Source organism: Gymnoscopelus braueri, assembly GCF_963280865.1.
Source record: "Gymnoscopelus braueri genome assembly, chromosome: 13".
NCBI lineage: Eukaryota > Metazoa > Chordata > Actinopteri > Myctophiformes > Myctophidae > Gymnoscopelus > Gymnoscopelus braueri.
Genome location: NC_137615.1, coordinates 21,607,222 through 21,626,973, shown reverse-complemented (window position 1 = coordinate 21,626,973; position 19,752 = coordinate 21,607,222). Strand labels below are relative to the sequence as shown.

At 43.3% G+C, this 19,752-nt stretch overlaps 1 protein-coding gene across 1 annotated transcript in view; it reads right to left on the bottom strand.

The window, feature by feature from the left end:
• Nucleotides 1-19,752, bottom strand: part of LOC308097874 (inactive phospholipase C-like protein 2) — a 98,990-nt gene that overhangs the window by 8,022 nt on the left and 71,216 nt on the right. The window contains exons 3-5 of the mRNA XM_080445972.1: nucleotides 17,338-17,541; nucleotides 14,669-14,744; nucleotides 4,436-4,545 (exon numbers count right to left, since the gene is read on the bottom strand). Of these exons, the coding sequence (XP_080302098.1) occupies nucleotides 4,436-4,545; nucleotides 14,669-14,744; nucleotides 17,338-17,541 (390 nt within the window). The remainder of the gene's footprint in view (nucleotides 1-4,435; nucleotides 4,546-14,668; nucleotides 14,745-17,337; nucleotides 17,542-19,752) is intronic.

Below are 19,752 nucleotides of genomic sequence, written 5' to 3'. Positions count from 1 at the left end.
ATCTCCACCAGGCATGTCCCAATAATAGGCTAATACTGACACTGTCTGACACAGTAATGTGAAATTGCATCTCTGTCTGGTGTGTTAAGTTAGGTGCAGCGACGTGGTCTCTGTAGCCTGGTAAACCATCCCGGTCATTTATTTTTTGTTGTTGTTGCAGAAACCAGAGCTAATCAGCATCTTCGCTCAGGGCCCTGTGATTGACAGACGCTGATTGTCTCTTCCATTTTTTGGTTTCTGCAAAACGCCCACCCAGTGCTTGGGACCGGAACGGTCTGCAGAAGACACATGATAATGTGAATTCACGCCACCGGGATGGTTTACCAGGCTACGGTCTCTGTGTCTCCCTCTGTGTCTGTGTCAGGCCTGCCAACAGGCTGGGGGCACTGAACAGACTCCCCAGGCGTCAGTAGATGTAATTTCCTGTGTTCTGGTGAATTTTGGGAGTTTGATACTTTTATCAGGCTTGCTTTACTAGCATTAGATAATGATGGGTACATTCAACGCTAAAAGTAGGCGTACAGAAATTGATTTGGTGACTGAAGCAATGTAAGACCCATCTTTAATAATATCCTTTCATTATTTAAAAGTGAGTATCTCTGTATGATTGCATACACTTTCGTAAGTAAAGGAGACTCCTGCAGAATCCAGGAGGGTTGGCAGCCCTGGTCTGTGTGCGATGCACGTGCACGCATGTCATCGGTGCACTGCGCTGTGTGGTAGAGACAGGTAGCAAACTTTATAAACTTGACCAATGAGACCACGTCACCATAACAATGTTGGTGTTCCTCTCTTTCTCCCTCTCTCTGACAAATTGTAAAACAGAGGTCTTGGATTAGCAGTAGATCCCATACGCCAGAGGAACGGCTTGCGCCCAATTAGTTATTTGCACTCCACAGCCTCGCGGACATGTATCCCTTACCCTGGAGGTATGGTGAGTCTGAGACGAGTGAGTGAGATTACAAAAAACTAGAAAAAGTGCTCCTCGGAGCACAGGTCTCCGCCAGGTCAGGTAAGTTATTGTGGCCTCCTGGTGGCGCTATAATAGGCCAATGTGAAAAGGGTGGCATTTCTTCCTCGGCCTAGTGGGAATGTGCGTGCAAATTTTCACGGAAATCGCACGCCGCGTTCATGATTTCAGACATTTTGTTCAAAACGGACCAATCCTGCAAACTTTGGAAGTCAACCTTAGTCAATCAGGATGGAATATGAAATATCGGACAGATGCGTCTTGATCACATGACTATAAAGATACTGTGTACCGATTTGTGTGATGTTTGGATAAAATCTGAAGGATTAATATCCAAAAATGTATTTGACATAAGTCGGCCTCCTGGTGGCGCTGTAAAAAGCAAATGTGAAAAATGCAGTGCAGATGTTTTTCCTTGGCCTCTAGGGAGTAGGCGTGCAAAGTTTCACGCAGATCGGTGCAGTTATAGTTAAAAATGCAAATCGGCCTGTTATAGCGCCACCATGAGGCTGATGTGAAAAGTTTTAAGTGCCATTTCTTCCTGGGCCTAGTGGGAATGTGCGTGTGCAATTTTATGCAAATGGCAAGTTGCGTTCATGATTTGAGGCAGTTTGTTCAAAACGGACCAATCCTGCAAACTTTGGATGGTAACCTTAGCCAATGAGGATGGAATATGGGAAATCGGACAGATCAGGGTTGATCACATGACTATAGAGATACTGTGTACCGATTTGCATGAGGTTTGGTTAAAAACTGTAGGAGTAATGGGAAAAAATGGGTTTGCACAAATCGGCCTCCTGGTGGCGCTATAACAGGCCCATGTGAAAAATTTGAGGCAGAGGTTCTGAATTGGCATCCAGGGAGTGTGTGTGCACAGTTTCGCAGCGACCGGGCCTACGGTGCCGGAGATTTGGTGGTAACACACAGACAGGACGGACGGACGGACGGACGGACGGACGGACGGACGGACGGACGGACGGACGGACGGACGGACGGACGGACGGACGGACGGACGGACGGACGGACGGACGGACACACGGATGGACAGGGGCGAAAACATACTCTCTCGCCATGCCTTTCGGCCTGGCGGAGACAATAACATAGTTGTCAGTGACAATACCGTGTATAACAACATTTGGGAACAAAGTTATTTGGCCTACTGGCAGCGTGCACAACACATTTGACGCTGTAGTAGTTTGTGAGATTAGCCACACACCCACACCCACACCCACACACACACACACACACACACACACACACGTTGAAAACATGATCTCTCCGCCCCTGCCTTCAGCCTGGAGGTTATGATGACTCATGGATACACTGAGTAACCTTATCTTATCATCACATGCCTGCATCATGGGCAGGCAAAGACAATACTTTATTGCTGAGAGCGTCCTAAAGTCATCTTCTCTTGTATGCACACAGGCGTCTCCAGAGTCTGTGTTTCTACAAACAACTGTACACAATCCTATAATGTCTTATCATGTTAGTTAGCTAAGCCCATAAATAAAACCGTAGCTGAGAGTATTAATTAAGAGATTTAGGGATTAGAGAGGAAGCAAATGCAATTAGCCCCAAGAGTCTTTCTTAAGGGCAACTACACACAGCAAGATATTTGGTCCGATTATGCTGTCGGGGACCTTTTTTTGGCGCTCAACGACAAAACCAACGCATCTCACTTGAATATGCTGATAAAACCGCGTAGGAATCAGCAGGCACGCTGCGCTACTGCTGGTGTTATTATGAAAACATTTAGAACTCGTGTGCTCTCTCTCTCTCTCTGTGTGTGTGTGTGTGTGTGTGTGTGTGTGTGTGTGTGTGTGTGTGTGTGTGTGTGTGTGTGTGTGTGTGTGTGTGTGTGTGTGTGTGTGTGTGTGGTTTTGTGTGTGTGTGTGTGTGTGTGTGTGTGAGAGAGGCGCAAAGAGACAATTGTAAGTGTAATGTAATTATTTAATGAAAATCTTTAGCGTCCTGTCTCGCTTTCGCGCACATATCACGGGAACCTTTCGTGAACAGACAGACGTCGGTGGTGCGATAATATAATGTAGCCTAATGTAATATAGATTGGAATAAAAAACTAAATGTATCGGTCTGGATCGCATCCTGGTGAACTCTTGCGGTGTGTGATCCCTTGTCGGCCATCAATCGTATAGTGTGAAAATACTTGTCCAGAGGGGGGTGGCCAGAAGCGTAGCCAGCGCTGGGCAACGCGGGCAACTGCCCGCCCAGTTGAGCCCTTGCCCCACAGCTGAATGATGGACTGGCACGTGGGCAGCAAGTCACCTTCCCCCAACAACTCCTCCAAACATGTCCACTGCTGGAGCATCACAAACTGCATGCATTTTAAAGTGCAAGCCCGCCCCATTGTCTCATGCATACCTAGATATAATCGATGGAGGAGGACGTGGACTTTTGGTTGCATATGTTTGAACATTATTTGATTTGTTAACTTTGCTTGCTGTTGTAATCGCAATTTAGACATGACTCAATCATTTGTGCAGGACATCATGTTCGTATTTATCTGCCTGTAATGCTGTCTAACCTATTGTGCTTCTTTGAGAATTAATTATTTGTCTGCAATAGCCATGCCTACCTGTTGCATATTATAGCCTATTTTATTCACGTTTCTATTGCTTGTATTACGGTGCAATAGCTATTTTTCAATAGACATAGGCCTATCGGCCCGTGCTGAGCCCCCCCCGCCCCCCACCCAAAATGAAAATCCTGGCTAGGCCACTGGGGATGGCACTATTTAATACAACCTCACCTGCTGATAACAATCAATAACATTGTAAGAAAATAATAGCCAGCAATCTGAAGCCCTTCTGGTACTTTTAATTCATAGAGGCGCGGACAGCATACACGGACGCGCAGTGCTGGCTATTATTATCTTATTGTGAAGCTTTGTGAGCCGTGCTTACGAAGTTACAGAAGGAGAACGCAAGCGAAGTGTCATTATTGCAAACAATAGGGAGTGGGATTTTCCGGCTCAAATGGCGAGCGCTAACAATGAATGCAAAGAGAAAGAGCAAGAGAAAGTCTGATACAGTCGAGAAAGAGAGGGATCTTAGAGATAACCCCCTACTAGTCATTTCAAATTGATGCAAAAGTTTAGTTTTCGCTTCCGCTTTGAAGAAGAAGGGTCTATAGAACAATCTAGGTTCAAGTGTCAAGAAACCAGATTGAATTTTGTTTTCAGTCATTGTAAGAAAATAATAGCCAGCACTCCGAAGTCCTTCTGGTACTTTTATTTCATAGAGGTTATAGGTGCTGGCTATTATTTTCTTGTTGTGAATCTTCGTGAGCTGTGCACCCGGCAAATTGCATTATACAGACTGAGTGTGCTCGTTTTTTTGTTTCTACTGTAATCATATCAATAACATTGAAATGTCCTTGTGAAAACTGATGTAGCTGGAGTGATTCTGTGAGTCTATTTAATCCAGTAAGTGAGGCAGATCTAACCTTGAGCACAGTGATGTTCCAAGCATAGCTCTCCATGGCCTTCTGAAGTTTTCGGCCCTTCAGGCCTTCCTTGGCTCCGATGCGGTGCAGGTCCTCATGAAAGTCTAGCCCTGGAAAGAACACAGACATTCAGTATGTGAAAATGAATGAATCGAACAGTGTGCAGCGCAAGGTCAAGATCAGTACATTTGTATTCCCCCGAAGAAGAATCACGAAGCAATGTCTGCAAAGTAAAAGATATCCTGCAGTTATCTGGGTGCACCGTCAATGACTGTCTCTGCAGCCACAATGGCAGCTTTCACCAGCCGTCATGCGGCATTACAAATGGGGGTGAAATTGAGGTTCCGCGATGAAGGTTGGCCTCTAATTAATCTAACAGTAAGCCCTGGCTCATTTAGTCTCAGTAGACCATCTCTAATCCTTGTGGCTTTGAGAACACACTCCTGTGAGGCTGTATATAGTCTCAGCCTGCCTTGGTCAATACACAAGACCCTAAAGCAGGGATGGCAAACTCATTTTAGCTCAGGGGCCACATGGAGGAGGGCCAGAGGGCCAGAGGGCCGGACCGGTACCGGACCGGTAAAATCATGGCATAATAACTAATAATAACAATAACAACAACTTCAGATAGTTTTCTTTGTTTACTTTACTTAGTCTTAGTTAGTACAAGCACATTCTGAAAATGTAAACTTCACAAATAGGGATGGCCAAATGGAGACATTCTATTAACCGTTTACCGTTAGGCCTTACCGATTAATTAATCGATAACCGTTAAGAACTTTTTTTTTTTTTTGGTGCCAAAATACATTTTATTTCAAAGGGGCAAGTCTACACAGTTTGTTTTGTGTCTCCAGCAGAGTTTCTAGTGTCTCTATCTCTCTCTGGAAGAGGTTGCACATGAACTCTGCAGCCGCACTGAGGCGCTCCAACACAAACAATACCAATACAAAGACGAGGAAGAAGAAGAGGAAAGTGGAAGTTACGTGTGGTTACAGGTGTAGACTTGGCCAAAAAACAATTAAAATATTTTTGGCACAAAAAAAAAAAAAAAAAAAAATATGATTTTTTTTTTTTTTTTTTTTTTTTTTAATGCTTTGCAAAATCATCTCGCGGGCCGGATTAAACTAGTTAGCGGGCCTGATCCGGCCCGCGGGCCGTATGTTTGACATCCCTGCCCTAAAGTGTAATGTGTAAGCAACACAGCTGAATACCAAATAGCAACTCTCACCTGAGATGCAAGATGTTCCTCCCCCCATGTGTTCTATGCTCCACTTAAGAGGACTTGTTGTGAAACTATGCCACTCTATTTCTGTCTAGCCCAGCAGGTACATTGCCTCCCACTCCAACAAGAAACCTTTATGCTGTTGTTCTAACTGCGTTGTCTCCACACACACACACACACACACACACACACACACACACACACACACACACACACACACACACACACACACACACACACACACACACACACACACACACACACACACACACACACACACACACACACACACACACACACACACAGAATGGATTGCTTATGATGTAGGACATTACAGTACATCCATGACTCATAAGCATACTAAGGGAAAAGCAGAGCAATTTAGTTGTCTCTCAATATATTCATTGATATCCGGAGCTGATATCCAGAGCCCCACTGAGAATATCTAACAACTCAACAATTGTTCTTCACGGCTCTCAGTAGGCGGTCCGGCTTCCCTGCTTATTCAATCTCCTCTTCTATACTAACAGTAGCACTACTTACTGTACTTACAGTTTTATTCTTTTATGTGAACGGCCTCATGCTTGATGCACTGTTGAAATATGGGCAAGGAAATGTTGCCTTGTGAACATTAATTCAACCTAATTATAAATTTGACACTCCATATTAGTATTTTCAAATAGTAAATTCAATATGTTCAAAAACAGGCCTGTGGGAGTGAAGAAATTGCTCACACCCACATGGGAGTGAGCAATTTCCACCAGTTACCAAGACACAGATGAGATGAGATGAGCCACTCTAAACTGACGTGAAGCGTCGCATAGCTTGAGACTCATGCTGAGCGACACCGTTGTGTGACCGAGCTTGCATCATCAGAAGACTATACCCAGTATAAAGACCAAAACATCATTTCCTGCTATTCCTCTATAATGATAATATAGACAGCATTGCAGAATAGGGCTATCTCAGAGCCAGAGAGTTATGTTAACACGGTTTAGGCTGATCTCATCATGTAATAGGGGCACAGTTAATGGGCTGCTGCTGGTGCAGAGAAGAACCGAGCAGCAGTGGGCTATATTGGCGTGGAACTGGCGAGGGAGGCAGGTGTAGAGCTGGAAGAGATGGAATTAGCTGGAGACGGCTTGTCACACACAGCTTTTAATTCTCAAATTATTAAGGATTGCTGCCCCCCCAGGGCTACATACTCGCTGTTACTTACTGTCACTTAATCCATTGAAACCGGGAAAGCATCTGCGTCATTTTAGATTTTATACTTTGGCTATTCAAAAATAGTAGATATACAAGCCGCGCTTGTACAGTATATCGAGCCTGTAGATCTGCTATTTTTGAAAAATCTTGAAAATGTGTGCAAATCTTTGAATATTTTTAAAGCAAACATTTTTAACTCAAATATTTGCTTCTGGAGGTCAAAACATTTTGAGATGGGGGTCGGCGGCATTTTTTTATGAAGTTTGAGAACCACTGATAAATAGGATTTAGAAGTCATTTGTAGAATCCGCCTCAGGTCTTAATGGGTTAATGTGGGTGAAATTTCGAGTTCCTAAACAAAATCTAGCCCCCATGGCAGATGCAGAGGAGAATGAATCACATGGTGTGTATGTGTGTGTGTGTGTGTGTGTGTGTGTGTGTGTGTGTGTGTGTGTGGGGTGGGGGGACTGTGCGATACACAGCACAGGGCTGTCAGTGCTTGGACTTAGACAAGAGGGAAGAGACATGCACAGACATGCACACACGCTTGCTTGTGCGCACGCACGCACACACACAACAACAAAAAAGGCTTAGAATTGCATGTAATGACCACTGCAGCGGTAACGATTTTCTATCCCTCCAAATACAGTACGAAGAGAAAGGCAGTGACAGTGGAGAGAAAGAGTAAGTATGATAGATTGAATCCTAAGTAAATAATGAAAACAAATGGAATCTCAATTTGCTTTTGTGTTTTTGTCTTTTACGGAACAAAAAAAGAGCAGACGAACGGAAATGATGAAAGCAATTTGTTGGACGAGAGAGGGTGTGAGGTGAAGTCTCCACAGTCGGAGCGGAGCTTCACTTATTCAAGGGTTATTCTCAAGGGTTACAGAAGGAGAACGCAAGCGGGGTGTCATTATTGCAAACAATAGGGAGCGGGATTTTCCAGCTCAAATGGCGAGCGCTAACAATGAATGAAAAGAAAGAGCAAGATAAAGTCTAATACAGTCGAGAAAGAGAGGGATCTTAGAGATATCCCCCCTACTAGTCATTTCAAATTGATGCAAAAGTTTTGTTTTCACTTCTACTTTGAAGATAAGGGTCTATAGAACAATTTAGGTTTGAGTGTCAAGAAAATCTGTGTTTGTTTTTTTGCCCATTTTCCAAAATGGCAACAATCGAAATTAGTCTACATGTGGTCAGATTTAGAAAAATCTTAACCCTGAAGGAAAATTCGTTTTTTAGGGGTAATAGGGGTTGGGGTTGAACCCAAATCTGCTGCAGCTCAAAAGTATCTGTTACGAATCATTACGAATCTACCTTCTCTGTCTTGAGATATGATCATACGTTACTTTCCCAGACATTTATGTAGCTATTCCTCTAGTTTTGATCCGTTTGAAGATGCAAAAACGTATTTAAATGCCTGTCTTTTTAGTTTTTCATGCTCCAACCCTGTCATATGCGTTTCAATACCATATTCATTTCCAATACCACCCACAATGTATGTCAAATTGTGTGTTAAATGTTGAAGTAACAATGAAACATTTATCTATTATTAACCAACCATATAACATTTTGCTTTATAGTTGTATAATGGAGATATTTGATATTGGTATGAGTAATGTGACTGCACCTCGTTGAGACTTTGATGAGACAGGGGTTATGAGTTGGTGTCACATTAGCTCTGTGTAGAATTACTGGTCTACCTTAAGTCAGTCCACCTTAAAGGAGTAGTTCACCCAAATAATGACTTATTTATTTTCTACAAACCCAACGAAGCCTTCAATTGATTGAGATTTCTTTTCTCTTGTAGGAGACTCAATGGAGACTCTTTCAGTTTCCTCCGCCGGTCATCAAAAAAAATCTCCATGAATTCAAGGCTTCATGGGGTGTGTATTGAAAATTGATAGAAAATAAGTAATTTTTTGGGTGAACTACTCCTTTAAGGGCAGGTTTGCTCATTTCATGAGCTTGTTAACTCTGTGACATCGTGTCTGAGGATTAAGGACCAATTATATGAAGATAGGTTGAACATGGGTGAAGTGGTCCTTATATGTCCATGCAGACGCAAACCAATAATGCACATGCATGCACACACAAATAAAACAAATACATAAAATACAAAGATACAGACACACAAATACAGCAAACATGTACATACAGATACGGCAAATACAAACATAATAACGCACGCGCACACATGCACAATCATGCCCATCAGTAGCAGCTGGAGGTGCCAAAGTGTGCATCCCAGCTGTCGTTCTGGTCCCCCATTAGCGGTGTGTGTGATGGCGAGCCATCCATAGTCCCCGGGGGTGGGGCCGGCGGAGTGGGGCTCATCCAGCACCTCTCCATCCTCATCAACACGTCAGCACCACTGGCCAAATTAAACTGATTAGCTGCAATAATGATTGGGCATAAATGGAGCAGAGGGGAGGGGTGTGGCTGTTGACAAAATGAGAACCATGGTAACGGAGACGACAGGGGAGCAGGGCCAAAGCGTTTTTTTAGCGCTGTAGTTCCGTTTGCCATTGTTCCAATTGGCCGTTAGGCCCGTTACAGTAATTACATCATCGCCTCTGATCGCAGTTTATTTGAGATAGTCGCGATCATTTTCGCATGATCTTCAGAATCATTTCCGTTTATCCGTATGAATTAATCTGTTGAAAAATCTTCATGCTTTTTCAAAAACAGTGGCAACAGCAGATCCACAAGCTCAGAACGTGTCACGATGTGACACGTTGACCGTGACACGTTGTGAGCTTGTAGATCTGATATTTCTATAATTTAAAAACAAATATGAAAGCATAAAATTATAATATATATCTTATTTTTTCAAGCTATTTGTCGTATATGTCCTGTGCAATTTTTGTTTACAAAGCCTAAAAGGCAAACAGATATATGTTTTCCATTTTTTTCATTAAAACACCTACCGGCCGAAGATGATGACGTAATGGCTCATGTGAGTGTCCAATCAGAGTCCAATTCACGCACTGAGCTAAGAGCAGCAGATGCACATGCGCACGCGTAAACATGCATGTACACAGACAGACAGACAGACAGACAGACAGACAGACAGACAGACAGACACAAAGAGACACATTTTCCAAGTTCTCTTTGCTAACAGTACATCGCATCCCTTAGCAGCCCAATGCGGCCATAGCTGAATGGGTTGAGAGGCCATCTGGGAGACAGAAGGTCCCATGTTCGCATCCAGGCCCAAACAACATGTTTGAAGTCTGGGCAGCCATCACCTGAAGCTTAAACTGAATTTAACCTGCGGGACACACAAGGTACTATATTGCTTATATTCTTTTTTAATATTCGATAGAATAGTTATCATTGCAAACACATCTTTCTCTCTTTCACACATTTGCATCAAAGTGGGGACACCAATTTTGTTCACAACCGTGTGTCTTATGTCTAAAAGTTTGGATTATGTGAGCAACGCACACATGCACGCACGCACACGCACGCACACGCACGCACACGCACACGCACACGCACACACACACACACACACACACACACACACACACACACACACACACACACAGTCATGTCCCTCTGCCCCAGTGCCTTGGGGACAAATGACATCTGTGTCTATCTGGGACTGCGTCAGATCAGATGGAAGAAAAAAAAACAGTATCTATTTTCCCATTTATATTTTCCGCCTAAAGCCTGAGTTCTACTTGGTTGTGTATCATGTCACAAACAAGTAATAGCACATCTACAAGCTTACAACGTGTCGCGCTGCAACACGTTGTACACTTGTAGATCTGCTATTTTCGGTGCGCAATGCCGGCGTGCAGCTAAGTATAACTCAGGAGTGAGTCGTGACTTCTTAGTACACAAACACCCTCTGTGTCCAACAGCATGGGTCTAGATCTGCAGGCATGAGACATTCAGTGCGTACAGTAGAGATGGCAGCTAAGCACATCTATATCATGTACAGTATATATCCGCTCACACCTTATGCTCAACCTCGGGTACCACACTGGATAGATATACTATGTGTAATTAGACATTGTTTGTTTGGTATTGATATTTCTCTTCCACTTGATCTCCCTGCCCCTCTCTTCATATATTTCTCTTTTTATGGAAAAAGGATGGTACGTGCACAAAAACAAATTTCACCCACTGTTTTACACCCGTAAACCTGTGCTGTGACAATAAAGTTGATTCTAATTCTGGTTCTAAGCAGAGGTTGGGATTCGAGGCATATCAGAGTCTTATTGGGGGCAGGGGAGGGGGGAGATTGGGTGTTAGTTGAAGTGCTACAGTATGCTTGGCATGCAGTTGAGGCCCGCTGTGGATCTCTTCTGTCACTCCAGCTCCCTACCCCGATGTCTTACATAAGTTAACCCTTCACCCTTCCAACATCAAAATACTGACACACAGCTGTGTGTGGCTGTGCCTGCGTGGGGTCTAGGCTCTGTTCGGCACAGAGGAAGCTTCCTGTGGCTTCCTGCTCCAAGGAGAGGGGAGTGCCCTTTTATTCAAGCCCCCACATTCAGCCTCCATCCCAGGGGAATTGCACACAATGCACAGCATGAATCCAGCTCTCCCCCATGGGGAGACAGGGCATACGCCTGATCTACTCTGACACACTGGATCGGTACAAGTCCGTGGGACAGACGTCTTAGTTTCTTTCTGCAGTCTCTTTCTCCCTCATATACAAAACAAGTCTTATGTATTATTTGTAAGGGATCATGTACAATGTTACACATAAATCTTTCCATTTGTTGCCGGTTACCAGAATTAGCTTACAGCTCATTTTCATCGCCAATCCATTTGGCACTTCACAATTAAAACATACTGTAACTACAAAACACAAACAACACAAACAGCACACCCAGGATGCACAGACACACACACACACACACACACACACACACACACACACACACACACACACACACACACACACACACACACACACACACACACACACACACACACACACACACACACACACACACACACACACACACACACACACACACACACACACACAGAAGAAGGTTACATTACGGTCAAACCAGATACAACTGCTGCACATGCTTATTAACACACAGAGGAAAAAAGAGAACACATTTATGACTTACTATACAGAAAGTGACAGATGATTATTTATTTATTTTTCTTCTCCCCCCTTAGCTACTCAAGGATATATGAAACATCATCTTCTCCAGATAGACAGACTGCCTATGATAGCTTAGATAGAACAGTATTTAGCCAACTTTTTTGCATTTGTCTTTTGCAATCCTCCCAATTGCAGTCCACGGAGCACAAGCTTGTGAACATGGCCCAGACTCGAGGACAATAAGTTGACAGTTATATCCCAAGGCCATAATACGTTCCAACGGCTGATATTTCATAAGTTTGGATGTAAAACAGGTGTCCATATACAAATCAAATGGGTAGCCTATTGTTGTCCAGGTGCTCTCTCTCCCCGTTGGATGTTTTGGCGAGGGGTCGAACACAGCTGCTTTAAAGGCCGACTTTATCACCGCAATGAGGCACATTGCAAACAGCAATCTGGTAACATCCATACTAGTAACCTTTCTTCCCTGCATTGACGGCGGCAGTTATGACGGGTGTGTTTTAAGATGGAATTTTGGCTGGAGCACCAGCGTTTACTTCTGCCGTCATCTTGGCGCTCACACACACACACACACCGTCCACACTACACCAATGACTAACTCAGTCCCATGTGCCAAAGCATGAACTATAAATCACTGGCTTTGTTTACATTGACTTCTGTAACAGGAAACAGAAGTTGCGTTGCCTGAGTATGAACTGACCTATACATAATCTTTCATTTGTCTTAGTCTTCAGTTCTTATGGCCACCGTTGCCTGCAGGGCTAGACTGCGGTAAACAAGCATGATGAACAATTTTGTCATCAATCATCCTCTGCTGATCTGAATATTCTGATTCTAATTGGCTCAGTCTGCAGGAGGGCTACCATTGAGCGGTAGAGAAGCTAGGCAGATGAGCAGCAATTAGTGCTCAATGCAAGACAGACTGCAGAAAGCAAACCACAGGACCCCCAATTTGGAGCCATTTTTCTACTAATGATCTTATTATGGTCAATTATAGGCGGTTTCATTCAAATGCTCTCACGTTGCTAGGAGACGAGGCAGAACCCGGTGGGTTGTTGGTTGGTTAATGTTATCTTGTGGTTAGCATAGTAGGTTAACTACGTCAGCTGTCTTCGACCATTTTAGGTAAATGGTCGAAGACCAATAGGTACAGTAACATCCGTTACCTATTGGTGAGCTATTTCCGTTTAAGTTTCATGCAATATCTCTTGTCAACCAGTACTGGTCCTACCCGACCACCACCGGATCAAAATGTCTCAATAGAAGAGCATGGAGACCACCTCCAACCACCGCAGTTGTTAGTTATATTGTCTTAACATACTCTACCATACAGATTGGTTATAATGACATTGTATTACGTGTGTAACGAAAAAAGTTAACAATTGCAGCTTTAAATTGACAGACTTGACCACTTTCAACCTGGTGTCCTCATGCTGTCCTTAAGTTGTTTAGTTTTTTGTCCTTAATATTTATCTTCAGCTCTGCTACTGCTGCTGCTACTACTGCTGCTATTGTATAATGCGTTTTTTTCCCCCATAATCTTTTATCTAAATAATACTAACCTACTGTGTCAATAATGTTTCATATTTTATGATGTTCAGCACAGTGCACCAGCCTCTTTGTATGGGCACAAATACCTTGAAAAACTATACAATTCTCATTCGGGAAATCCAATAGACACAAGGCTGCTTTCATCCTAGGCGCTGCCCTTCATTTCTCCATCCTTTCACTGCCGTCAAGCCCTTTCAGCTCTCGCCTATCCCTCTGTGAAAGGATGTTTACGCTCCCTGGATCCCGTCTCTGACAGCTCTTTATCCGGGAGGCTGATTGTATTCTCCTGCTCTACGACATGATGACTACCCTGGGCTGACTCACTGATGAATGGGCTATTCTGACGACACGAATCACACAGGACACCAATGATGCCTGATGACGGAGCTGTTCTAGAACCATATAGAATACACATGGACAAGAGGCAGATGATTGAGTCCTGCAGGTTGATACATCTCCTGTCCTGATAGAGTGCAATCTATCAAGACAGGAGATTAAAAGCTTATATACTTTACTGTTGATGTACGTCCAAACCCATTACTTTTCAGGATATTGAAAAATCACACCCAGTGTGAAGTGGGCGGTGTAGTCATCACAGTGGTCATCACAGTGATGGAAGCTCACTTTAAAAAAAAGTGTTTTTTTTAAAAGTGCATAGTCCTATTTATAGGTTATTGATTTCATCATGTGTCTCGCTAGCCAATCACAGTGCTGAATAGAGTCAGCCAATAGAGTCAGCCAATCACAGTACAGCTAGGGGTGTACTAATGCTAGGGGTGTACTAATTATGAGCCAATCACAGTACAGCGAAGGGTGTACTAATGAGGTGTCCCAACCCCACTTATAGGGGCGGCTACACCGCCCAAAAACTAAACTGTGTTCCAATGGATCCAATGTAGCAGACAGACATAACTACTAACTTTTGCTGTGCATGAGCAGCTGTGAAGTTTGCACGTGCACGGCTCCTCTCTCTCTCTCTCTCTCTCTCTCTCTCTCTCTCTCTCTCTCTCTCTCTCTCTCTCTCTCTCTCTCTCTCTCTCTCTCTCTCTCTCTCTCTCTCTCTCTCTCTCTCTCTCTCTCTCTCTCTCTCTCTCTCTCTCTCTCTCTCTCTCTCTCTCTCTCTCTCTCTCTCTCCAGAGCTTACCTGCCCGCTGTGCTTGCGTGAGCTTGCAGTAGACCACATCGGCCGACTCGATGAGCGTTCTGCTGGTCTGGATCATCTGAAGGACAGAGAGCACAGGGTGGGTTATGTTTGTGCCATTGTCCGCTGGAGTATGTTAAGTCAAACATACACAATCTGCTGTGGGATGCACAGGAAATCAGGGCAGAAAGTAAAGGTAAAACAGACACACTACTGGGATACATGGGGAACACCCATAGGATATACCAATAGGGAATGAGTCAAAATTAATTAACTCATTGAAGCCTTTTGTCCCATAGGGGGACGAAGAGGAGTAAGTAAGTAAAATGAATTCATGATTTCTCCTTGAGAAACGTAATAGACAAAAGTACAAGGAAGTGACGAGGTTTGAGAATACAGGGATCACAGGCCATGTTAAGTGTCCTTCTTTATGCATAGTTGTTTAACCGTACGTTGTCGCATAAATAAAATACAGCACACAGCCGACAACGCAAAATAAACATTTCAATTTGCTGCAAAGGCCATCTAAAAATACGTAGAGAGATAAGACGTGGGAGAACAGCGGTTCTTCTATTTTCTGCCCTACATAGAATCAAACCTGCTCCCACTCCCTTGTGTTTAGTCTCTGAACCTCCTCACCACACACTGAGGAGGAGCAGGTGTAGTCAGGAGGTTAATCACATGAACCCCATCATCCCTACTCTGGGAATGTCATAACAGGCAAACGTTTGTGGAAAATAGGTGAACATTTGTGGAAAATAGCCGATCTACAAGCTCACGACGCGCCGCCTACAGTGAGATTGTATTGCTATTTTCGGCGAAGAGATTTGGTGTCGAGGGGGAAAAAAGGAGGGGCCAAGTACAGACCCCTGGAAGACCCAGGTCATAGATGTATACAGGGTGCTTAAAAGCCTCATTTAGAGACTTTCTTGCATGATGCTGTCACTTGGTGAAAATAACACATTTTCGATCAAATAAAAAGTTAGATTTTTGGCGAGACGTGACAAAATTAGACTTAATGAAGTCGATGCTCTTGGCCAACAGTACCTGTGTGTATGTGTGTGTATGTGTGAGTGTGTATGTGAGTGTGAGTGTGAGTGTGAGTGTGTTTGTGTGAGCGAGCGAGCGTCGCGCACACGCAAGCATTCTGGTGCTTGAAGCAGGTTTGTGGGCTGCCTGCCGTTCGACTTGCCCAGCCTGGGTCTCTTGGGGCGGCTGGCTGACCGCAGAGTTCCAATGTGCTGACGCTCAGTTCACAGGACGGTCAGAATGCCTGAGTGACTGCAGCCCACGTGGGGCTGCCTGAGGACACGTTGGCTGCAGACATACTGACGTTATACAGTATAGTGCATGGTGTTGGCAGCTAGGTCACGCAGTCCTTCAGCCGTACGTATGCAGACGCACACACTGCAGCCTCTGTTCCTGTGGAGCGGGGCTGTGCGCCAGTGGGGATAAGGGTTTGGAAAGCGTACACATAAATATTCGAGCTTACTGACCCAAGCTCAGCAGAGGCTATATAGGTTGCCGTATAGAATGTGTTTAGCTCCGCTATTGTTGTGTCGTACTGAATATAAAGTAAGAAAATGCAGTGTTATTTGTTCTGAGGCACGAGCCAGGATATTGAACAGTGGAAGTTATACGGTTATTAAATTGCAGAAACATCTCATTAGTAGCCACTCTCAAACGGCAAATGTTTAAATTATAACATGGCTCACCGTGCTTTGTGAAATGCTGGCTACGCTATAACTAATAAATATGCAAGGAGCCAGTTAACCATCTCTATACACAGAAAAATCCTCAGTGTTCATGTATCCGTTTGAGTTAAATGAACACTGAGTATCTTACAGTGTATAGCGGGCCCTTGTCCTGATTTATTTATGTGAGCACATCAGCTAAACAGTTAAGCATGGAACACTGCACAGAGCAGGAAGTGCTTATCACAGCACCACAGGGAAGGCAATGTTATCACACTACAATGGTTGAGTGGTTTGGCATTTTATCGTGCTCCGTCCCAACCGGGGGAAGGTATTTAGCGGGATGATAAAAAACAGCAATATGAGAGCATTATCGTCCAAATCTCATTAAGTATATATAAGGCGCTTCTGAAGTTTTGTGTAGGTGTGTGTGTGTGTGTGTGTGTGTGTGTGTGTGTGTGTGTTTGTGTGTGGGAGGGGGGGGGGGTCGGGAGTTGTGCTCTTTTTTATTTAATTTCTTACAAAACGTTGGTAATCGGTAGATACACTAATTTCACGATACGATACACGATATTGGGCTCACGATATCGATACAATATATGGCACTTTTTTATTATGAAAATATACGGGGGGAAAAAAAGCTTATGAAAATATATGGGGGGGAAAAAAAGCTTATGAAAATATATGGGGGGGAAAAAAAGCTTATGAAAATATATGGGGGGGGAAAAAAGCAAATGCAAACAAATACTTCAGTTTTTGCATTATTATTATTGCAAAAAAAAAAAGTAATTAAAAAATAAATAAATGCCAAAACGATACATATCGTCACGAAAACGTATCGCGATATATCGCGGGACGATATATCGGCACACCCCTAGTAATCGGTGGTCTTGGACTCTCCAAAACCATGATCAGCATCGGACTCAAAACTCTGCTATCGGTTGGGCTCTACTCATTTGCGTGTTCTGGATGCTTTACCATGTCGTATGCATTGAGGACTTTGCGCAGTAGCTCTGGAACAGGACCCTCTGCTTCCATGGTGGGGTAGGTCTCACTGAGGTCCACTGTCACCCTCAGGCTTCTCTCGCTGTTCATCAGCCACGTAGACACCGTCAGGATACACTGCTTCATGTTGGCTGCTGGGGTCAGGCCACAGAGCTCCTTGAAGGACACCATGGCATTCTAAGAGGTAAACACACACACATGTGCAATACATCATTAATAATGTACAGTGTACAGTGGTGGAAAGTAACTACAAGTACATTTACTTAAGTACTGTAATTAAGTACAATTTTGAGGTATTTGTACTTTACTTGAGTATTTCCAATTTTCAATACTTTTACTTCTACCCCACTACATCTCAGAGGCAAATATTGTACTTTTACTCCACTACAATTATTTGAAAACTTTAGTTACTAGTTACTTTGCAGATATAAATGATTACATTATAAAACATACATTAACCACTTTAGCCCTATTTTATACATAGGCTATTTGAAAATAGCCGATCTACAAGCTCACAACGTGTCGCATCGCGACGCGTTGTGAGCTTGTAGATCTGCTATTTTCAAACATTTTAGTACTTTTACTTTTGGTACTTTAAGTACATTTTGATGCCAATACTTTTGTACTTTTACTCAAGTAAATTTTGATTTCAGGACTTTTACTTGTAGCAGACTCAGAGTACATCTACATTACAGTATTGATACTTTTACTTAAGTAAAACATTTGAGTACTTTTTCCACCACTGACACTGTAAGTATTTACAGTATTTCTCTCTACAAGGAGCATTCGTAGGTATTGATTCACAATGGAAGGTGCGTAATCAGAACATATTTCAGCCTGCAGTACTTATAGGCTAACGTCTGTGTGCCCTCTATCCCAGTGGTTCTCAAACTTTTTCATGTCAAGGACCCCCAAATTGACACTTATTAGCCCGCGGACCCCCATTTCAAAAGATATGCCAGGGACCCCCATAAGATTTAATGGCATTTCTATCACTTGGAAGGCAATTTATATTGTAAAATCTATGTCAATTTAACTCTGAGAGTGTACAAATGGAACCAAATGGACCTGTTAGGGTCCATTTGGTTCCATTTGTACACTCTCAGAGTTACAGACCCATAAGGGTCCATTTAGTTTCTATCCATCATTTAGCTGGGGACCCCCTGGAACCCCCTCAAGTACCCCTGGGGGTCCCCGGACCCCACTTTGAGAACCAATGCTCTATCCTGTCCAAACACTGTCCTGTCAATACGCCACGATCAATGTACCTAAAGGCAAACTGCAGTGCGTTCGGTTGGCAAACACTTTGACCGCCGTATAATGACCTTGAGGAAGAACCTGATGCTGATACTCTCCTCAGAGCAGAACCAGATAAGATAGTGTCATGATGTGTTTGTCTTTAGTGAGAGTATATCAGTTGATCATGACGTCATTCAACAGCTCCAATAAGGCTCTGAACCCAAACATCTGACCACAAGCCTGCAGGCACTGCAGCACATCCAGTCCCGTTACTCACGATTCCTCTGTCTCCTTCTTCTTTTCGTGCTTTTCTCTCTCTTGCCTCCCCCGCCCCACTCTTGTACTTCTGTTTCTGACTCACTCAGGTCAATCACACAATCCCTGTATGCAGTGGTGGAAAGTAACTAAGTACGTTCACTTAACTACTGTCCTTGAGTACAATTTTGAGGTATTTGTACTTTACTTGAGTATTTCCAATTTCCAGTACTTTTACTTCTACTCCACTACATCTCAGAGGCAAATATTGTACTTTTACTCCACTACAATTATTTGAGAACTTTAGCTACCAGTTACTTTTCAGATAGAAGTTATTATATTAATAAAACATACATTAACCACTTTAGCCCTATTTTATACATAGGCTATTTGAAAATAGCCGATCTTGATGCGACGCATTGTGAGCTTGTAGATCTGCTATTTTCAAACATTTTAGTACTTTTACTTTTGGTACTTTTAAGTACATTTTGATGCCAATACTTTTGTACTTTTACTCAAGTAAATGTTTAATTCTGGACTTTTACTTGTAACAGAGTATTTCTATATTGCAGTATTGGTACTTTTACTTAAGTAAAGAATCTGAGTACTTTTCCCACCACTGCCTGTATGTCTATATCCACTGGGGTGGCAGAGGCTACGTTTCCCGGCTCGATCCTGACTCTCTTTGGCATCACATCCCAGTGTCCTTGAGCAAGACACTGAACCCCTAAATGATATTCAGTAGCTGCCAACTGCTCCTAATAATTATGATTGGTTAAATAATACAGAGGACAAATTACCAATATGTGCATATGTAGATATATACTTGGCCAATGAAACCTTTCCTCCTGTCTCTCAAAACTTTCCACACCTATGTTCCATTATGTTCCATCC